Source organism: Arachis stenosperma, chromosome 10 (genome assembly GCF_014773155.1).
Source record: "Arachis stenosperma cultivar V10309 chromosome 10, arast.V10309.gnm1.PFL2, whole genome shotgun sequence".
NCBI classification, from domain to species: domain Eukaryota; kingdom Viridiplantae; phylum Streptophyta; class Magnoliopsida; order Fabales; family Fabaceae; genus Arachis; species Arachis stenosperma.
Window position 1 is genome coordinate 7,886,814 of NC_080386.1, and position 22,220 is coordinate 7,909,033.

Here is a 22,220-nt window from a genome sequence, read left to right on the forward strand (position 1 = left end):
CATAGATTTGGAATTAAAAGGAGGAGGGTTCACATGGTTTAGCAATCCAAGAAATGGATTTGTGACAAGGGAAAGAATAGATAGGGCGTTGGGCAATTGGGAGTGGAGGATGATGTATCCACATGCCTGTCTTTCGTCATTGCCTGCTATTAGTTCGGATCATAGTCCTCTAATTTTAGATTTGAACCCTGTGCATAATGTTAGAAGGAGTTTTAAGTTCGAAGCTTTTTGGGCAGACCACGAAGATTGTGAGAATGTCGTGAGAAGGGGCTGGAGTAAACGAGAACCTAATGGCTGCGAATGGGGGAGATTAACTAATAAAATCAAGAGTTGTAAGGATGAGTTAAGAAAACAGAGTAGAACTACGTTCAAACGGGCAGACAGAGAGATTCATTGTTTGAAGGAGGAACTTAAAAAATTACAAGCCTCTGATTTTTCAGAAGAAAAACAAGAGCAGATGCAGAATATAAAGGAGAAATTAGCTAATTTGTGGAGGCAAGAAGAGACGTATTGGGGACAGAGAGCAAGGGTTAAATGGCTGAGGCTAGGGGACAAAAACACCTCTTTCTTCCATGCAACCACCATTCAGAGAAGAGATAGAAATAGAATTCAAAAATTGAAGGATGCCTCAGGACAATGGTTGAATAGCAAGGAAGAAATAATGGAACACATTGTTAATCATTTCACGAATTTGTTCACTTCCACAAGAAGACGGAATTTTGATAGCACCATTAGAAAAATCCCTAAGAGGGTTACAGAGAAGATGAATAACGAGCTGCTGATGGAAGTTTCAGATGAAGAAGTTAAAAAGGCAGTATTCAGTATAGGAAGTCTCAAAGCACCTGGGCTTGATGGTTTGAATGGATTGTTTTATCATAAGTATTGCGAGGTCATTAGCAAGGAAGTGTGTGAAGCAGTGAGAAGTTTCTTCGAAAATGGATACATACCGGAGTGTATTGGGAAAATTACAATTGTATTAATACCCAAAACCAAGAACCCTGAAAGTCTTAACCAACTAAGACCCATTAGCTATTGTAATTTTATTTACAAAATATTGGCAAGGGTCATAGTTTTAAGACTTAAGGGAATAATGAAAAAAATAATATCACCGATACAGAGTGCATTCGTGGGAGGGCGTCTCATTCAAGATAATTTAGTCATTGTGCAGGAAATATATCATAGCCTTAACAAAAAAGGTAGGAATGGATCTCATGATATGGTGGTTAAATTAGATATGAACAAAGCATATGATAGGATGGAGTGGGATTTCTTGGAACGGGTCATCACAGCTTTCGGGTTTCATGAACGATGGGTAAGATTAGTGATGGAGTGTGTTAAAAGTGCCAATTACCAGTTCAAAATCAATGGGGACTTGTCAAGGAAAGTGAAACCACAAAGAGGATTACGACAGGGAGATCCGCTTTCGCTTTATCTTTTAATTCTTGCAACGGAAGTGTTTACTATATTAATGGAGGAAGTACAAAAAGAAGATAGAATTTCAGGCCTAAGAATTGCCCCAACAGCCCCAACAATTTCGTATCTCTTATTTGCAGATGATTGCATTATTTTTTCCAAAGCAAAAGAAGAAGAGGCTTATCGGATAATAACAGTCCTTAATGAATATACAGAGGCCTCGGGGCAAAGAATAAATTTAGATAAATCTGGTATTACTTTTGGACATCAAGTCTCAATACAAACAAGAGTATGCATTGAAGAAATACTAAATATGTCATCGTGAGAATCCCCAGGAAAATATTTAGGACTACCTGCAATTTGGGAAAGATCTCAAAATCGGGCTTTGTCGTGGATAGAAGAGAGAATTTTAAACAAACTTGAAGGATGGAAAGAGAGGCTACTAAACCAAGCTGGCAAGTAAATTCTGATTAAAGCAGTTGTACAAGTCATACCAGCTTACGCTATGAATGTGATAAAATTTCCCAAGTAGTTTTGCAAGAGAATCAATTCAAGAGTAGTGCAATTTTGGTGGGTGACATCCGGAAAGGAGAGAGGTATTCATTGGAAGAATTGGAATATAATAACAAAGAGTAAGATCGAAGGGGGATTGGGCTTCAAGGACTTAGAAATGCAGAATATAGCGCATCTTGCAAAACAAGCATGGAGAGTTTTGAAGAATCCAGATGCAATTTGGGTAAAAATCCTACAAGCTGTTTATTACCCAAAGGGCAATTTTTGGGAGGCGCAGGTTGGGAAGAATTCTTCGTGGATATGGAAAAGTATTCTGCATGGACGAGAATTGCTAAGGAGAAAAGGAAAGTGGAGTGTTGGAAATGGCTCAAAAATAAATATATGGAGGGATAATTGGATAGCTGAAGTAGGTAAGGTGCTGGAGAATGGTAGACAAGATGATCAGAAAGTTGAAGAGCTTATTGAAGTGAGAAGGGGTTGGAATGATAGCAAAATCAGAAGCATGTTTTTGCCAGAAATTTGTGATGCTATTATTAGAACCCCATTTAGTTTTGTGAATAAGGAGGATAATTTATACTGGCCTGCAAGAGAAGATGGTATATATACCATAAAGACAGGTTATTTCGCAGCAAAAATAGAATTTCAATCTCGAGGTCATGGAAACCCATCCATAAGTGATGCTAGGAGGGAGTTGTGGAAAGAAATTTGGAAAATGGAAGTTCTCTCTAAAATCAAATCATTTTTGTGGAAGGCAGCCCATGATATCGTGCCGGTAAATTCAAATTTGTTCAAGAAAAAAATTGTTAGGAGTCCTATATGCCAGATTTGTACTAAAGAGGTGGAGACAACAGAGCATGCATTATTGCTATGTGAGTGGACAAGGGATGCATGGTTCGGAGTTGATTGTCAGTGTATTCCAACAACAGAAACAGTTACTGAGTTTGGAGACTGGTTTATGACTATCATACAAAAAATCAAGTCAGTATGGGGGGAGGAGGAAAATAGAAGAATTAGTAAAATAGGATTTCTGGTGTGGGAGATATGGAAGACTAGAAATAAGAAAGTGTACCAGCAGCAAGAAATTAATCCTAGCTGGACTATAAAGAGGGCTAAACTAATGGAAAATCTGTTTTGGAGAATAGCGAAAAAGCAGATAAATTTAAAAGAAAAACGGGTTCAAAAAGGAACGAGAGAAGTTCGTTGGAGGCCACCCCTTGCGGATTGGATCAAGGCAAATGTGGATGCTTCTTTCAAAAAGAATACAGGCAAAGGAGCAATAGCAGTGGTGTACAGAGATAACAGAGGAAAGATTTTATTAGGTTTCACAGAATTAATTCAAGCAAACTCAGTCACAGTAGCAGAAGCTTTAACAATCAGATAAGCTCTAATCATTGCAAATAATTTGCTCATGAAAAAAGTTCTCATTGAATCAGATAATTTAAAAATCATACAAGCAATTAAATCCAATAGTCCAATTGGTGAAGCATGGGCAATTATTCAAGACATTCAATTGTTATTGGAACAATTACCTACTAGGGGGCATAACTTGGACTCCCAGAAAAAAAAATCTTCTTGCACATAAGGTGGCCAGAGAAGCAGAATTAGGGAACCTTCATTCAAATTGGAGCATGCAACCACCATTAGAAATCCTGCGTATTATGCACAATAAAAGCAAGCTATAGAGAAGTGAAGGCCCATTAATTGGATCACCAACCTGAGAAGCTCCAACCACCATATGAAAAGTTCCTTCTTCATTAACGAACTCACATACAGGGCGGCTGTACTGGCGGGGCAGCGACCGTGAAGTTTCGACCATTACCTTTAGTCTTTCAAGCAGCGTTGCACAACAAGTTCCACATCTAGGAGAGTCTTCGTTCTCGATGAAGGAGAGATCCAGGGGGCGAATCTGCTCCGAAACCCGATGCCACAATGGCTCCAACAGGCGTCGAGACAACGAAACTGGAAACGACGGCGAGGCATGGAAGCGAAGCCACTATTTCACTAAAATCCAGATCCGAAGAACAACGATATTTGCAGTGTTGCATTGGAGGGGATGCATCTTCGATAGCCATGGGATATCTTGAGTTAATTACATCTCTGTTAGGAACTTAGATTAGGAAACCGGGTTCTGGGTAGGGTGGGTTGGGTGTTCGGGTTTGGGAAGGGGTCATGGACTAGCCCATGACCTGTTGACCACGCGTATAACGCATGAACTATGTGTATAACGCATGATATTGGGCCATCTTTCAGAGTTTTGGATCATTCATTAGTCTTTCACTAATCTTTCAATTCTTCAAACACTTAATTGGATAACTCAAAGCTTAACATAAGCCTATAAAATCAAGCATTAATTGTCAATTGTTGAGAAGATCATGAAAAACTTATTTTAAAGGAAAAACTTTATGAGAAGACTTAATTAATTAGATTAGATTTGATTTATTTTTTTTTTAAATTAGTTGAATTCTGAATTAGTTTCTAGGATTAGTATTTATAGGAAAAGAACACAAACGTGAGTCCTTCTTTTAGTTGTTTTCAATTCATTATTTTTTTATTTTCAAATACACTATAAATCACTAATCTTCTCGGTTAACATTAGAAGCTCTGTTGATTCTAATAGATTAATATAATTTTTTTATTTTTGATTAATACATTGACATTTTTATAAGAAAGATTTTTCATTCTTCATCACAAGAATTTGAATATGTTAGAAAATAATTCTAATCTGACATGAATTCTTTTATCATCTTAAAAAAGTTGATTATTGGAATTAACTTTAAAAATTTCTTCTCATGGTTTTTTAAATGTTAAAATTGGAATTGATAAGTGACATCGAATCAATTAGGTTTAATTCTTAAGAATCGTGTGATTTTTAAATCAGTAAACATACCTCACCTCTTATTATAATCAATTAATCAAGGAATTGACATTTTATTAAGAAAAGAGAAATTAAATTACCACGAGATTGAGATTTGATTATTTATGATTTGCCATAGATGCATTTTGCACGATCAAAGTAGAGAGTAAAAAGCATTATTTCTAAAATTTTAACATCTTTAAAACCTTAATTCTTTTAATCATATTAAGTTCTCAACCATTTATAATTTGTTTTTATTTGATTCACTATTTTTTATGCTATTTGTCTCTGAAACTTTAATTTTTGATTGTCTGACTAAAATAATCAATTTACTATTACTTACTTAATCTATTAATTCTCGTAGAAACGATAATTCACTTCTATAGTATTATTTGATACATTCGGTGTACTTACCAAATTATAATTTTGCCAAATTTCGCATCAATCCGGCCTGCTAAAGTAATGAGAACCATGATACATAGTTTTTGCGATGACAATCACCAAAAAAAAAAATCCCAAAAATTATTTTGCGAAAATCAGATTATTACATAAATCCTTGAAGAAACAAGAAGAATATTTTTGAGAACGAAGCGTTGTCATTTACATATTTCATTTGTTTTTAGTTTATTCTCTCGTTATTTTTGTGTCTTACAACAAAATTTTGCTCATCAAACTAGACAACTCTTTAATTTACATTTTTAGACTAAATTATATTTTTGTAAGTTTGTGTCTAATTTTTAATTTTTGACGATTTATTTTTTTTAAATATTAGATAAATTAATTTTTAATAAAATAAAAAATTAAATTTATTTATTTTTAGTTTAAATTTCATATCATTTAATTTTTTTATAAAAATAATTTTAAAAAAAATTATGACTAATTTTTTATATTAATTAAATATATGTGTAATATATTGTTATTAAAAATTTAAAATTTTTTTAAAATTGATATTAATCAAATTGAAGGGTCTAATTTATTTGAAGAGTAAAAACAAATTATAAATCAAAGAGTATAATTCATTAAATTGTGTGTGTGTGTTTTTTTTTTTAATTTTTGAAATAAAAATCAAAAGATTTAATTTCAATATAAAGATTTTTTATTTTTAAAAAATATAAATTGAACGGTTCAATTTGTGATTTTAAATAAAAAAGTTAAACAATATAAACCAAACGGTGTAATTTATAAATACTATCGTACAAAAGAAAAAAGAAAATCAGTCCCTCCAATTTCTTTAGTTCCATATATAGCATTGCGAATCTCATCTTTTGTCTCATCCTTCTGTTATACACAATTACATGCAAATTACAAAAAATAATAAGTGGAAAATTATGGGATAATTGATCACTTTAAAGAAATTTTAAAAACTATATTATATTATTAGAAGACTTTAATTTTAATGCATGTGTAAAGGTATTTCTGGATCGAATCCGATCGACACATTAATAAAATCGCATGGTAGATTTTATATATTTATTCGCATATATGCAAAAATAAATGAATAAATAAATAAATATTTTTTTATGTTTTATTTTAATTAATAATTATTATATATGTTGTATTATTATATTTTTATTATTTAAAAAAATATATTTAATATTATTTTAAGAGTAAACATGTTTAAAAAATAGAAAAAAATTTTGTTGATATTTTTAATAAAAATAAACATTTAAAAATATTTTTATATTTTGCGAATATATTTAATATTCGTTCCGTAAATGTATGTATCAGATTAAGATTTTGGTCATATTTGATTAGATTCGTATTCCCTCTTATATACCTATAAAATGTGTTACACAATTATTATGCACTTATATTTATTTTTTATGATTATTCATAAAAAATAGTCGTTTTTAACGTAGTTATCAGACCCGGCTCGATCCGGCCGGAAAGGGTCGAGTCACTCGTTGAATCGGATGTGCATTGAATCCTGTCGATCCGGTTAAACCCGACTGGTTTTCATGAAACCTGGTGACCCGGTCGATTAATATAACCGTTACGGGTCAAGTTGATTATTTTTTTCCTCCTTAAAACCTGAAATGACGTCGTTTCAAAACCCTCATCTTCCTTTTCAATGAAACCCTAATGGCCAAAGCTGAGACTGAATGGAACCCCCCAAACCCAGCCAACCTCGTCTTTGTGCTCTCTCCATGGTTTTGAAAATCGGACCGGATCGGCCGGTCAAACCGATTCAACCAGAAACCGACAATGCAATCGGTCCAATCTTCCACCTATAACCGCTCGAGAAAAAACCGTTGAAAAACTATCGAACTGATTGAGAACCGGCCGGTTGGGCCGGACCGGTAACCGGCCGGTCCGGATAAAACGAAGCCGTTTTTTAATTTGTGAAAAAAAAAGACATAAACGGATCCACTGGTGAACCAATCCCCCTCTTCCCCCAATCATTCGTTCATTTGTCACTACTCACTCCCTGTACTGGAGAACTCTGAAGCAAAGGAAAACCATATCCCTTCATCGCCGCCGCCGTCCCCAGGTCCTCAGCGCCGCCGCTGCTTCCTCTTTCCCTTGTTGTTTTCATCTTCGCTGGCACGTCGTTTTCATCTTCGTTGGCTTCTCGGCACGGAACCCAGGTTAGTGGCCCTGCTTTCAATTCTTCGCCTCCGCTTCTTCCTTTTAATTTCTGAATGTTCGGTCTTCTTCGTTTGAAGTTCTGAAATTGTTGTTCAATTTTTGTTCCATTTTTCTTGTAATGTTTTGTAAATTGTAATTGTCTGCTGCTGATGGATCTGTCTTGTATTTACTGGTTGCTGATGGCTGTAATTTTTCTTTTCAAATTTACTGATGGCTCGATGGCTCTGTTAGTCTGTTGCTTTCAATTCTTTGCTCTGTTACTGATGGCTCGATGGTTCTGTTAGTTGCTGATGGCTCTTAATTTTTTTGTTCAATTTTAGTGATGGCTTTGTTTGTAGTTGCTGGTTTTGCTGGGTGAAGGTTTAGTGTTTTGGAATGTTTTATAATGTGCTAATGTTTGTAATTGCTGGCTTTGTTTGTAATTGCTGGGTGAAGGTTTAGTGTTTTGTGATTATTGGTTAACGTTTTGGTTTAGTGTTCTCTCTTTTCCAGATTTCCCTTCTCCCTGTATTTCTGCATGTTGCTGAATTGGTAATCAATAAATTTGCCTTTTTGCTGTAAATCGGGACTTTACTAGGATTTGTTAAATTTGTTGCTGTAACATGAATTTGTTGCTTCCCAGTCACAGAATCAGAACAGAATGCTCAGTCAGTGCTTGATTGATTGGCTTTGCTCATTGATTGTATTTGATGATAAATTTTAAATTGATAACTTATAAATTTTAAATTTGCACTGCCCATGTTACTGATTCACTGTTCTTTCAATGCTTTTTGTTGTTGTTAATCATTGTGATGAGCTTTGTTAAAATTTGCACTGCCTATATTACTGAGTGTTCCTTCAGTGCTTTTTGTTGTTGTTAATCATTGTGGTGAACTTTATTAAAATTTGCACTGCCTATGTTTAACATTTAAACTCTCAGCTTCTCAGCCCTGTTTGATTCTTCATCTCAGGCAATTGAATCGAATCAACCAGGCCTTCCTTTTCTTTTTCTTTTAGTTGATTCTTAATTTTTCTAATATATGTAGCTTTCTGAATCAAGTGGATCAGATTATGTAGTTTTCTTGATTTGGGATATTTTCGGAGACGCATTAGAAGAGCTATTTTATTATTATGTTTGCTATAATAATATTCACATGTTCTGTATGCTTGTGATTGTTTCGGTGTTTACATTTTCTTTCCAAGTCACTTGCTGTGGTTGTTCTTTGAGTTAAGGCTTTGTATGTCTGTGTGAGAATATGTGATAATGTTGAATGCTGTTGCATCTAATAGGAGTTCTTGGAGTACCTTCATCTTTGGTCCTTTATAATTTTATTATTTTATTCTAAAACGATTTTTTCGGTTGAACCACCGGTTGGACCAATAAACCAGTGAACCAGTGACTAAAGCAGTTTGATGACCGGTCCGGTTTTCAGAACCTTGGCTCTCTCCCTCACTCACTGGCTCACAGCCTCACCCTCACACTCGTCGCTCTCTTGTCTCTTCCCTCACCTCGACGGTCCTCACTCTCAGTCTCTCACAACCTCACTTCGTCGCTCTCTCAGTCTCTCACCTCGTCCCCTCACCTCGGTGGTCGTCGCGGTCCCGTGCCCCTGCATTCGGTTTGTCAGCGGCAGAAGCAGACGGAACCAGTCAAGCAGCAGCTGTTCCCTCGAGTGTTGGTCGTCGTCATCTTGTGTCGCGCCAGTCGCGATGTCAGAATCCGTCAATCAGGTGAGCTCCCTTCAAGTTCAAGTTTTTTGCTCTGTTCTTTCACTAGAATTGTTGTTGAATCTGGTAGTTGTTGCTGTTGTATTTGGATTTAGAGTTGTTGAACTGGAGAGAATTTGAGTTAGAAACTTAGAATTGTTATTGAGTCTGGTTAATGTTGCTGTTGTATTTTGGATTTAGAGTTGAACTTGAGGAAATTTGAGTTTGAACTTGATAAAATTTGAGTTAGGATTTAGGAACTTAGAATTGTTATTGAATCTGGTTAATGTTGCTGTTGTATTTGGTTTTAGAGTTGTTGAACTTGAGAAAATTTGAGTTAGGAACTTAGAAGTGTTATTGAATGTGGTTAATGTTGCTGTTGTATTTGGTTTTAGAGTTGATGAACTTGAGAAAATTTGAGTTAGAATTGTTATTGAATTTGGTTAATATTTAGAGTTTAGAGTTGTTGTTGAACCTGAGATAATCTTTTTGTTGCTGGATAAGTGGATAACAGAGTTGAATACTTTGCTGGATAACCTGAGATAATCTTTTTATTGCTGGATAAGTACAGTGTTGAATACTTTGCTGGATAACCTGAGATAATTTTTTTGTTGCTGGATAATGTTTGAGACTTTGAGTTGAATACTTGCTGGATAATTTTTTTTGTTGCTGGATAATGTTTGAGTTGAATACTTGAATTTTGTTGCTGGATAACGTTTGAATTGAATACTTTGGTGGTTGTTGCTGGGTTGTTGAAAAACTCACTTAGGTAAATTTTTGGTTGCTGAAAATCTTGTATTTTTTTGCTAGAATTTTAAAAATATTTTCATCTCAAACACCATGAGAAACGCCACCATCATCAACTCCTGATCTTACCACTAAAAGAGTTTACAATAATAGAGGGAAGACTGATCTTGCTTGGGGTCACTCCTTGGACTTGATTTATCGATTGTGTACTAGAGACTACTTTATTATCTTTTTTTAGATCTTTAGTTATGTTTAAAAATTGATATTAGATTATTAACGTTTGCAAAGACTTGCATTTTAAGTTTTAATATATTATTTTAATTTTATTTATATAATTTTATATTTTTTAATTATGACCGGACTAACCGGGTGAATTAGTGACCCATCGGTTGAACCAGTGACCTGCTAACCCAGTCATATGACTGGGTTGATCACCGGTTTGGTTCTGATAACTATGGTTTTTAATAAGGTGACATAATTAGATGCACGTGTAAAAGTAAGACAAAGATGAAGGACATCTAAAAATTTTAATTCATCTAATCTTTCCTCCCCTCCTCCTCCCCTCCTCCTCCCCTTGTTCCTGACCAGTCGCAATCTGCTCCCCCTCGACGGCAACGCTCTCTTCTCTCATTGTCCCTTGCTCGTCGCTGGCAGTCTTCTGCTCCGTCGCCTCTGCTCGCGTAGCTTCGTTGCTTCCGTTCGCGTCGCTTCGTTGCCCACTTTGTTGCATCTTCTTCCACCGCCGCTGCATACGTCTGCCGTTGCTGGTGTCAACTCTGCAGCTCTGCTTCACCGTCTCTCTGTCGTACCACTGGCCTCTGCTTCATCGCATCGTGCCTCTTGCTTAATTGCCTCTTCTCTGGTTCTTGCGTCTCCTCTGCTTCGCCTTCTCTCACTTCTATGTGCTTCACTGCTCCTATATCTCTGCTAAGAATTTAGGGTTTTTGCACATTTTAATTTGATTTTAATGCTATTCGTTTATTCAAAATTTATTATTTGTTATCCTGATTATTTGAATATGATAATTAGGGTCAAAAGGAATGTTGGCTGCGGGAGTGGAAGCTCAGATTGGGTGCGTGGTCCTAACATGATGCGAGGTATACGCCATTCAATCTCTTGTCTTATTCAATTTTCTAGCTTAACTTTCTTATTTGTTCTAGCTATGTTATTAGTTATTGATATTTGATTATTAGTCTCGTCTGTCGCTGCTACTTTCTTTCGGTGAGTTCAACTGTTCAAGAAATTTAATTTCCTGTTCATGTTGCTCATTTCTCATCTTCATGTCAAATTTATTGTGTTAGTTATTCTTGTTGCTGCTGTTAATTTTCTGCCTCCAGAGATCTTCTTCTTCAGTGATTTTGTAGATGAATGAATGAGTAGAGGCAAGTGTGCGTATCCCCAAAGACATCATTCCTGTATATGTTTCTTGTTTCGACTGTCGGAGTAGTAATACTCTTGTGTGCTTCAATTTCATTTATGTCTCACTTGCCAATAAAAACATTATTGCTCATTTTATTTTAATCTATTTACCAATTTGAACAAAACAATCAACAATTACTAACATATATTCTGCATCATATCTGCATATCGACATGGTAGAAATAATGAAAGTGTGAGGCACGCTGTCTAAGTCCTTTGGAAGTTCTTTTATTTTTTATCTTTTGGAAAAAATGAAAATGGATCCGTAATTTTACCTCATAGATTGTCACAAACTGAATTTATATATGTCTTTGTCTTTATTTATTTATTTATGCATATAATTATAGGTGTTTTTTGTCTAAAACTGTATTGTTTATACTTGTGGTTTACAGGGTTAGCTTCACAGTTTGATTTTGTTTATGGAGATGAAGCAACATCTGTCAAATCATATCGCATTTCCAGATTGCCACTGAGAATTCTGCATTGAGTGGTATATATGCTACCACCACTGCACTTGGCTCCACATCCTTCCTTATATAGTTAATTATATTTATTGATATCAACAACTCTGATTCTTAAGTGTAATGATTCTTAACATTTATATTTCTTTTATTGCTTGTCAATTTGTTTTTACTGTAAAAAATATTTAAACTTATAGTATTCAATTAAATAAAGCTAATTTTCTTATTATATTGAATAATACGGGCTCCCAACAACCTCTTCCCTAGGTGTGTTTATTTTTTACACCCTCTTGTTTCGTAGATTATATTTCTGATTTTTGTTTCTCCCTTAATGTGGTAAGATTGATTATAGTTTCTTTGTTGTATCTCTGTAGCCATTGCTGAATGGATGCAAGAAAACTTCTATCCCTTTTGAAAGCCAGTGTGACTTCCAAGTCACTTAAGCAAGGGAAACTCATCCATCAGAAGGTTGTGACTTTGGGGTTGCAAAGTGATGTTTCCTTTTGCAGGAACCTGATTAGCCTGTATGTTTCTTGTCATTTATATGATTTTGCAAAGCATGCTTTTGATACCATTGAAAATCCAAGTGAGATTTCTTTGTGGAATGGCCTAATGGCTGGTTACTCTAAGAATTACATGTATGTGGAAGCTCTAGAGCTTTTTGAGAAGTTCTTGCATTACCCTTACCTTAAACCTGATAGTTATACTTACCCGAGTGTTCTCAAGGCTTGTGGCGGGTTGAGAAGAGTCATCTTAGGGAAAATGATTCATACCTGTTTGGTAAAAGCTGGTTTAATGACAGACATTGTAGTTGGAAGCTCTCTTGTAGGTATGTATGCTAAATGCAATGCACTTGAGTATGCTATAAAGATTTTTGAAGAAATGCCTGAAAAGGATGTGGCAAGCTGGAATACAGTGATTTCTTGTTATTACCAAAATGGAAAATTTGAAGTGGCCCTACGTTATTTTAGCATAATGAGAGGATCTGGTTTTGAGCCTGATTCAGTTACAATCACAACAGCTATTTCCTCATGTGCTAGACTTTTGGATTTGAAGAGGGGAAGGGAAATTCACAAGGAGTTAATTAATAGTGGGTTTCAGCTAGATAGTTTCATTAGTTCTGCTCTTGTTGACATGTATGGAAAATGCAGTGACCTAGAAAATGCCATAGAGGTTTTTGAGCAAATGCCCAAAAGGACCGTGGTTGCTTGGAATTCCCTGATTGCAGGATATGGTTTGAAAGGTGACATCATTTCATGTATTCAACATTTTAGGAGGATGTACAATGAGGGAATCAAGCCAACTTTGACTACTTTAAGTAGCATAGTAATGGTTTGTTCAAGATCAGCTCGATTACTAGAGGGGAAATTCGTGCATGGATATATAATACGAAACAACATACAACCTGATATTTTTATTAATACCTCCCTAATGGATTTATACTTCAAATGTGGAAAGGTTGGGTCAGCTGAAGCCATCTTTAAGTTAATACCGAAGACAAATGCCGTTTCTTGGAACGTCATGATTTCTGGATATATGACGGCAGGGAAATTTTTTGAAGCCTATGATGTGTTTAGTGACATGAGACAAGCTCATGTAGAAGCAGATGCTATTACTTTTACTAGTGTTTTAGCTGCTTGTTCACAACTAGCAGCTCTAGAAAAGGGTAAAGAGGTTCACAAATTGATTATTGAGAGAAACTTAGAAGACAATGAAGTAGTTATGGGGGCCCTTCTTGATATGTATGCAAAGTGTGGTGCTGTTGATGAAGCATTTGGTATTTTTAGAATTTTACCGGAGAGAGATTTGGTGTCTTGGACTTCGATGATTACAGCTTATGGGTCCCATGGTCGGGCCCATGAAGCTTTAAAACTCTTTGCTGACATGCTTCAGTGGAATGTGAAACCTGACAGAGTTACTTTTCTTGCCATATTATCTGCTTGTAGCCATGCAGGGTTGGTGGATGAAGGATGCTATTATTTCAACGAAATGATCAATGTTTATGGCATTATGCCAAGAGTTGAGCATTATTCATGCTTAATTGATCTTCTTGGACGTGCTGGAAGATTAAATGAAGCCTATGAGATTCTGCAAAGAAATCCTTCAATCACGGATGATGTTGGGTTGTTAAGCACATTATTTTCTGCATGTCGTTTGCACAGAAATCTTGATTTGGGGGTTAAAATTGCAAGAATGCTAATTGACAAGAATCCTGATGATCCATCAACCTATATTATCCTGTCAAATATGTATGCATCTGTTCAAAACTGGGATGAAATGCGGATGGTGAGATCAAAAATGAAAAAGCTTGGACTGAAGAAGAATCCAGGATGCAGTTGGACGGAGATTAACCAAAAGATTCAACCCTTCTTTTCGGAAGACAATTCCCAATGGCATTTGGAATCAATTAAAAAATGTCTTTTGTATCTTACTAGTCACATGGAAGACGAGTCTATATCATTTATCCATTTTGATACTGAAACTCCGATATATTACTAGCCTTCAAAGGAAAAGAGCGTAGGCTTAGCAGATAGACATCACAATGATCCTTAAACTTAGTTGCAAGTAAAATTTTTCTGTGAGCAAAATGTAAGGTAGCTTTTACTATGCTTGATTTTATATTTAACGCAGGGCTGCCAAGTAGGAGATTCTTTATAGTCTTATTAGTAGTCTTCTCTCACTTGATATTGTTGTATCTTTTAATTATATATATATATATATATATATATATATATATGTATGGTGAATTCTATCAATTCCTTTGTAAAGTAATATGTAACTTATTTTGTAGTTACTTTTTAATTGGTTATTAAGTTAATCATGGTTAGACTATTTTATAATTAAATTAGTTTTTAAAATAGGTAATTATGTAATTTTTTAAAGTATTAAAAATGATTTTTTTTTCAAATCATTTTTAAAAGATGTATCTTAATCCTCTGTAATAGCTTTCGGCCTTTCGATCCCCCCATTCTTTCATCCTCGTTGCGCCTCTCAAGTAGCACCGCTTCGTTGATTGTAATCAAATTATAAGCCAATTGAATAACAAAAAAAAAAACTAATAGGGAGTTTCAAGAATGCAGAGAAGAGAGAAAACTAACCTATCCAAGCAAGGCGAAGCAAATTTTGGCCAGGGGTGACAGCAGCGATAGACGAGGACGCGATGACGAGAAACGCACCAGAACAAAGAGACTCAACGACGCACGAGGACGCGATGACGAGAGACGCACCAGAGCAAAGAGACTCAACGACGCAGAACAGGGGAGCCAACGAAGAAGAAACATTTAGGATTAAGGCTACCATTAATATTATTTGAAAAATTATAAAAATCAGTTTCTAATCTTTTAATAAATTATATATTTATTTTTTAAAAAAATTTAATTACAATATAATCTAACTATGGTTAAGATAGTAACTCAAATTAAAAGCAAATATTCAATTAAGATGTAACACATTATAGAAAATAATTTACATATTATTTTAGAGAGGGTTAGGTAGAATTCGCCTATATATATTTATTTTACTTTTATAAAGAACTCTTGTAAATAAAGTATATTAATATTGACATGACTGTATTTATGTATAGGTATACCTGTATGATTTATTTTTAATATGATTGTACATAATTTAATTTTAACCATATAATCATTTTTAAATGAGGAAAAGAAAAATTTATACCAACAGTAATATTATGATTTAAGCATAGTATTCTGTTTTTTTTTTTTTTTTTTTAGTATTAAAACGGAATTAAGAGTCCTACCATAGTATTCGGTTATTAAGGGTGTTACATAGTATATTTGGTGCAGCTGACTAGGGCCCAAAGTTCATGTGCACGTGATTCAGTAAGTGAGAAAAATGAATTCACTACTTTATACGCTAGAAGTGGTGTGTATGTAGATATCGTGTGTATGCCTGAGTTGGTACTTGGTGCACATACGTGATAGGCGCGTATGAATGATGTTGTGTATATATACTTCTGCACTTTTCTGCTCTAGGGGTGTTTAAGATTCTGACTCAAAACTTAGTCTGAATTCGAGTCATATTTTCTCGAATTTGAATTTATCATTTTTACTTGATGTTATTTTTAGGTAAGATTCCGATCATGCTTTAGGTTACTTAACCCAGCTCGAAGCTGTATTCTATAATTAAAATATATCTTAAAGTATAATTTGTAAGGAATATTATACTTTTATATTTTAATTAAAATTTTTTATACTAAATAGTATTATTTTTATTTTAAGATAATTTATTTTATTATAAATATGATATAATATATGTTAAATTTAATTTTTAAAAGTAATTTTGTATTAATTTATTATATAAAATTTATAAATTTTTATATACTAATATTATATCAGCTCGACCTAGTTTAATCCTATTTATTTTAAGTCAAGTTAGCCGGTCAGAATTGGATCAAAATATACCCGGTAAACTATTAGATTAGATTCGGATCTAATTATTAAATTTGGTCTTATTCGACCTATGTACGCTCTTATTCTCTTTTTATTTTCTTTGTCCATGCCTTTTCCATTTCTTTAGGCCAATAATGCATATAATTTAACTCTAAAATACTCAAAGAAAATATATTACGACATCAAGTAGAATAAAAGATGAGATAAAATTAGTGATTTATAATCCTAAAAATCATAGTTTCAAACATCAAATTCAATTAAAAAAATATTCGCAAACACATGAAAATTAAACTAATTAAGATATATAGTAACAATTTTGTGTCAATACTCCGTCATAATTTTCATATATATTGTGAAACAGTAAAATTTAGTTGCAATAATTATAATTATCATTATAATATATAATAAAAATAAAAAATATATATTTTCCACAAGAAAATAGACTAAGGTCTGGTTTAAGTAAACATTATAATTAAATTTTTTAAAAAAAATAGCTTAAACAATAAATAGTTATATTAAAAGTAACTTATAAATAAGTTATTTTGTATTTGAGTTTTTAGTTTTAAAAGTGTTTATTTTAAAAGAAATGTGATAAAAAGTTTTTTATTATGAGAGAAGTTATTTTTTTAACTTCTCTACAAGCTTATAAATAACTTTTTAAAAAAGCTGCAATTTGATTTAAAAATTATACCAGACATTAATACTACTATTTTTTATAAGTCAAAAGTTCAAAAAAATTACTTTTAAAATTTTTTAAATAGACCCTAAATAAAGAATAGTGACATTAATATTTTGCTACTAAATGTTTGCGACTAAAACTAATTTTTTTGTACTATGCAGAACGGTAGGTGTTGGAAGTGTAGCTTAGGAGTGGCAACAACATCAATAGCTCCTCTGGGCACTCTCGCCCTCTTCTAGCGTATAAAGTAGTTTAATTTTAATGCATGTCAGTATAAAATAGTTTTACTCGTGCATCCAATTATATAACGTCACATCAATAAATATAATTACCTTTCACATTAACTACGTGAATGACCATCCAAAAGAACAAATGTGATTGTACGATTGTGTAAATCAATACATTAAAATTAAACTCTTACAAATATTACGTACATAAATATAAATACTAAGTTAAATAAAATAATTCTAAGTTATTGTCTTGCTAGTATTACCAATTGATTTAAGTAATGTAACATGTAGTAATTCTATAGAGTCCAAATAAGGTCCTGAGATGAGAAGCATCTAGTTATAGATGATGTATAAGTAGTAGAATGTTGGACCTATTTTTAGGTCTTGGAGACTTGTTGTTGCACGACTAAAATAGATGCACGGCTACCGAAATCTGGTGAGGCAAGAAAATCACCGATGACACCTAACTCTAGAAATTCACTCCAACTTGTAAGTCCCTCTAATTGAGGCAACTCAAGCTCGTGCCTTCTACCAACTATGAACAAGTCATGCTCATTCACTATGTCACGCAAGAAACATGCTGTCTTGGATCCTTCCTCTACTGTAACATCCGTACAGCACACGTTTCCAATGGCATTGCACGTGACCATAAAATCTTCCAAGTCGTCGTTACAGTGCGGCGTATAGTGTTTGTGGACAAGTCTGTACACAACTAAGCGCACCCTCGGGTTCTTGATTGCTCGTCTTGCTATGCACAAGGCTTCTCCATCATCTGTTCCACCCAAATAAATAACCGCCAATCGAGTATGTGACTCTTTTATGGAGTGTTGACCTCTGCTGACTAGGATTCCAACTGTGCATGGAGCAATGTCTAGGACCTTTTTATTTAAGGCCCTCATGTTCTTGTCATCGCATTCGATTGCGCCATCAATGGACCATCTTTGATGAAACGGAAGGATCACCATGGATGCCACTTTGTCCAACGCGAGGTTGCAAACGTCTTCATGCATGAGGGTTGGTAGGGATATTGAAGTATAAGTGTTGACTATGACGGCACCTGCATTGTCATGCTCGTAAACATCGAAAGCGATGATGACGTCATCTGAGTATGCCTTGTGGCTTGATTTAACCCTTTGGTGACGGTGGGAGACAAAGACGGGTAAGGAGCGACCAACGAGCTCTATTAGATGCAAGACATCAACCGTCATTGGGTTTTCTAGTGATGGAAAAAAGAGGTCAATGACGTTGGTTATGGGTACTATGTGGCTCTTTTTGTGAATGCAGGTGAGTATTCTCAATTCAGAATCGGGTTTCATGTCCATCAGGTTTCTTTTTTGGTAGCCAGCATATTTTCTTGAAGGATCATACAGAGACTTTACAGACCATTGAACAATGCTTGCTGTCACCATTATGCTTATCATCATTGTTCCATATGTGTGCCCACCAATCATCTTTATGCATAAACATATATTTAAAAGAAAGTTTAAGAGACAGCAATTTTATTAAAATTTGACCAATTTCATATTATTAAAAATACTAATGATGATTACAAATTATAAATTTTGTTGGCCTCCTAACACTTTTCATCAATAAATTAATAATAGTAAAATTAATTCCACTACGTTTATGACCGTGTTTAATGAAAGCGTTTTTATGGACGTGTCTAATAAAAATATTTTTTTATGGCTGTGTCTAATAGAAGTATCTATATATATATATATATTTCCTGGATGTATTTCCTTATACATGTGTTTAAAATATAATAATTAATTATTATTGACAATAAATTAACAGATAGTATATTGGTAACCTTGGTAACCTATACTTTTTCTAGTAATATATATTTATCAAGCTTTTTTCCAATTCACTTTTGCTTAGATTAATTAATTTGACATTTTTCTAAATTTCTATTAGTAATTAATATTGTTTGCCTAAAAATTAAATCGCTAAACTATTAGTAAACATTTTTTGAAAGAAAAGTTTAATAAGGAAGAAGGAAAGAAATGATTACCTTATTATCAAACTGGGAGCTGGACAATCCAACTTCCATTTCTCCTTTGCTATTCAAAATAAGGGCAAGAGACAAAGCATCGCTCACTGGAAGTTTGCACCACAAGGCAGGTAAAAAGATTGCGAGTGTTTTCACAACGTGGGTTAGTAGTGCCACAAGAGATGTAGCTATAACCACATTTGGTCGGTGATTAAATGAAAAATTAGCCTTCATAGTGCACGTGGCCACAAAGATTGGCAGAAAGAACCAGTTGCCAAAAAATCGAAGCTTCTTGACCAATGTTGATCCTAAAGGAGGCCCTTCGGGCACAGCTAAGCCTAATATGAAAGCTCCAAGTAGAAAATCTTGATTTATATTGATGGAAATCCATCCCAAACCAAACACCATTAAGATGATGAGGTAAACAACACCATTGCTCACTGGCCTTCCTTCTGGTGTGTTTTTTATGACCCAAAACATTATTGGTCGAAAAACCAATGGAATAAGGGTAACAAAGGCGATCAAATAGAACGAGTTTAACATTTTAGCCTTTGTCCCATTTGCCATTGCAGCCTTGATGACGCATGCCATGGTGGTGCTTAGTATGTCACTTGACAATGCTGTGGACAATGCCAATCTTCCGAGTTCCGAGTTTTGCATTTGGAGCCCGTTGAGGGTTTTGTAAATGACTGCAAATGAAACCAGATTGTGCAATGCGGATGAAACCATGAGATCTGTTCTCATTGAATTAAGATCTGGTTTTTTAGTGAGGATGTATTGTAGAAGTGGGTAACCAATCATTGTTGGTAGTACTAATCCAATTGTGGCCAGTGTCCATGCCTTTTTCCCTGTCCTTGTTATCATGGAGAAATCCATTTCAACTCCGTTTATGAAGATGAAAAGAACAAAACCAATTGATGATATTGTAGAAATAACGTCGTGACTTCCAAATGGAAACAACTTCGCCATCAAATCACGTGTTGGTTCTTCTTGAATTGAAATTCCTATAATAATGCCAGCCTGCATATGGAATGTATATTATTATTATGTACATACAACAGACTTAACGAATAGCTTGTGTTTTACAATTTTAATGTATCATATATGCATGGCTAAATCGCCAAATAAGATTTATAATGAATTGTAGAAAATTGGGGTACATTATATTTTTATAAGTACACAATAAAAATCAATCCAAACAGTTTAAATATATCTTATTTAACATTTATTATTGAAGAGTGTTAGTAGGTTTGTGATTTGTAACAATTAATTAGTTATTATTAGTATTATTAATGGTGTGAGATTAAATTTAATGATGTTGGATTATTCATTTTTCTTTTGTTGTCTAAGTGCTAGCCAAATTTTAATAAAAGTGCTAGCCCCAAAACTTTCTCTTCATTATTTAGTTAAATAAGATAAATTTAAGCTGTTAGGGCTAATTTTTTATTGTCTCTCGAGTATTACTATTTATATAATTTGATGTCAATTATTTCAAGTGTATACTAAAATTAGTCACTAAAATTAGTTAAAGTATAAAAATACATATTGAAAATTATCACTTAAATAAGGATCATGTTACGTGTACATCAAAATTAGCCACTAAAATTAACCACAAGTATAAAATATATGTTGTAATACAAATATATATTAAAATAAATTAAATTATACATATATTTATACATAAATATATTAGTGGCTGATTTTGATGTATAAATAACATTTTTACTTAAATAATATATATATTTATATACAAATACATAAATACATAATAGATGATTTTAGAAACTGATTTTAATATATAAATAATATTTTTAATTTGACGTTATGTTTCTTATATCAATACTTGTATTGGTTGAGGTATATAGATGCATGGAGCATGTGTTAATTTGAGATAAATATATAAGGTGAATTCTAATATGTTTATGGTAACTATAATAGTTAAAAAATATTGTTAAAATTAATGTTATATATTTTTTTATTTTAAAAATAATTATTTTAAAGATTTCTTTAATTTTAACAATACTTTTTAAAATATTATAGTCACTGTAACCATCAAAACATAGGCATATCAGAATAACCCAAATATATGTTAGCTAGCTAGATGTATATAGTCTCACTTTTTAAGCGCTTATAAAAATAAATAAATAAATAAAATGTAAGTTCAGTTGTTTATGCCGTAGATGGAGGTACATACCATGATTTGGGAAACAAGAAAAGGGAGTCGCAATCGCTTGAAAAAAAAGTGGCAGATTTGTGTGACGACAAAAATTATAAGCACTTGCAACTCAAACAATGGCAGAAAGGATTTCATCGGTTTCCTGCCATTTTTTTGGCCACCCCAAATGCCATCTGAAACAATCCTGGGTGGAGCTTTGAAGCAAACTCGGTAGGTGTTATTATCCAGTTGCTTAACATTGTCGAACAAATTCTCCTTTGCAAACTCTGCCATTCTAGCATGCAATGCAAATTTAAATTCCCACGATAGATATTAATTGGAATACAATTTCCTACAGCGAAATAAACTTTTCTGCAAAGAAGACACTACACGTACTTGAACATTGTGTTTTCCCCCTTTTTTTAAGGATTGAATTTGTTTATCTTATCATGATTTGTTAATGGTTTGTCACATAATGCTTTGGTGGAATTCATAAGGAACTAAAACTAATAATGTACTAAATTTTACACATGCCAACTTTGGAAACAATCATGCACTAATTTAAAGAGGTTGTTACTAACAAAGTATGCTTAGATTTAAACAAATTATTAGCTATTTTATAGTTAAAATAAGTTATAACTAATAAAATTTAAACAAATTATTAGTTATTAACTTATTGTATACGTATTTAAACAAATATTATTGGGTGAAATAGAGTAGGTTAAATGGGTTTTTTTTTTTTTAGAATGTTACATATCCGACTTTTGAATTTGACGACCCATTCATAATCCAATAAGAAATTAAATCCCTAGCTTCATATTGGCCCAAGGCCCAAAAATTTCTGACAGCTCAATAATGAATTTTTAAATTTAGAATCACTGATGTTCTAACCACTTAAGAGATATAATAAGTCACCAACTTTATATAGTATAGAAAACATTTTAAGTGCACCAGGAGTATCGGTGTACCAATTATTTTAACCATTAATTTAAATTATAAAAAATATATATAATATTAATATATATTAATTAAAATCAACGGTTAAAATAATTGGTACATCGATACTCTCCAGCAG

General features: G+C 33.4%; 2 protein-coding genes across 3 annotated transcripts; one reads left to right on the plus strand and one right to left on the minus strand.

Annotated features, from left to right (window-relative positions):
• The first annotated feature begins 7,172 nt into the window (after positions 1-7,172).
• On the plus strand, positions 7,173-14,476 carry LOC130954249 (pentatricopeptide repeat-containing protein At5g27110). Of its 2 annotated transcripts, XM_057880980.1 has the most exons (5): positions 7,173-7,368; positions 8,738-9,079; positions 10,832-10,899; positions 11,614-11,711; positions 12,057-14,476. In XM_057880980.1, exon 5 carries the CDS (start codon positions 12,067-12,069, stop codon positions 14,179-14,181), a length of 2,115 nt encoding a protein of 704 aa, XP_057736963.1. In that variant the 5' UTR covers positions 7,173-7,368; positions 8,738-9,079; positions 10,832-10,899; positions 11,614-11,711; positions 12,057-12,066; the 3' UTR covers positions 14,182-14,476. The 2 variants fall into 2 exon arrangements, with proteins under 2 accessions (XP_057736963.1, XP_057736964.1); XM_057880981.1 differs by lacking the exon at positions 8,738-9,079 and having other exon boundaries at positions 7,187-7,368.
• A 2,901-nt stretch (positions 14,477-17,377) lies between these two features.
• LOC130956691 (cation/H(+) antiporter 4-like) lies at positions 17,378-21,439 on the minus strand. Its single transcript, XM_057883703.1, has 3 exons — positions 21,185-21,439; positions 19,012-20,010; positions 17,378-18,451 (listed from the first exon to the last, which is right to left on the minus strand). The coding sequence occupies exons 1-3, from the start codon at positions 21,437-21,439 to the stop codon at positions 17,378-17,380; spliced, it is 2,328 nt and encodes a 775-aa protein (XP_057739686.1).
• Positions 21,440-22,220: the final 781 nt, after the last annotated feature.

Coding starts and splice junctions, on each gene's coding strand:
- LOC130954249 (XM_057880980.1), top strand. CDS start 12,067: ATGGATGCAAGAAAACTTCTATCCCTTTTGAAAGCCAGTGTGACTTCC.
- LOC130956691 (XM_057883703.1), bottom strand. CDS start 21,439: ATGGCAGAGTTTGCAAAGGAGAATTTGTTCGACAATGTTAAGCAACTG. Junction 20,011..21,184: donor TTCTTGTTTCCCAAATCATG/GTATGTACCTCC, acceptor TTCCATATGCAG/GCTGGCATTATTATAGGAAT. Junction 18,452..19,011: donor GCTCCCAGTTTGATAATAAG/GTAATCATTTCT, acceptor TTATGCATAAAG/ATGATTGGTGGGCACACATA.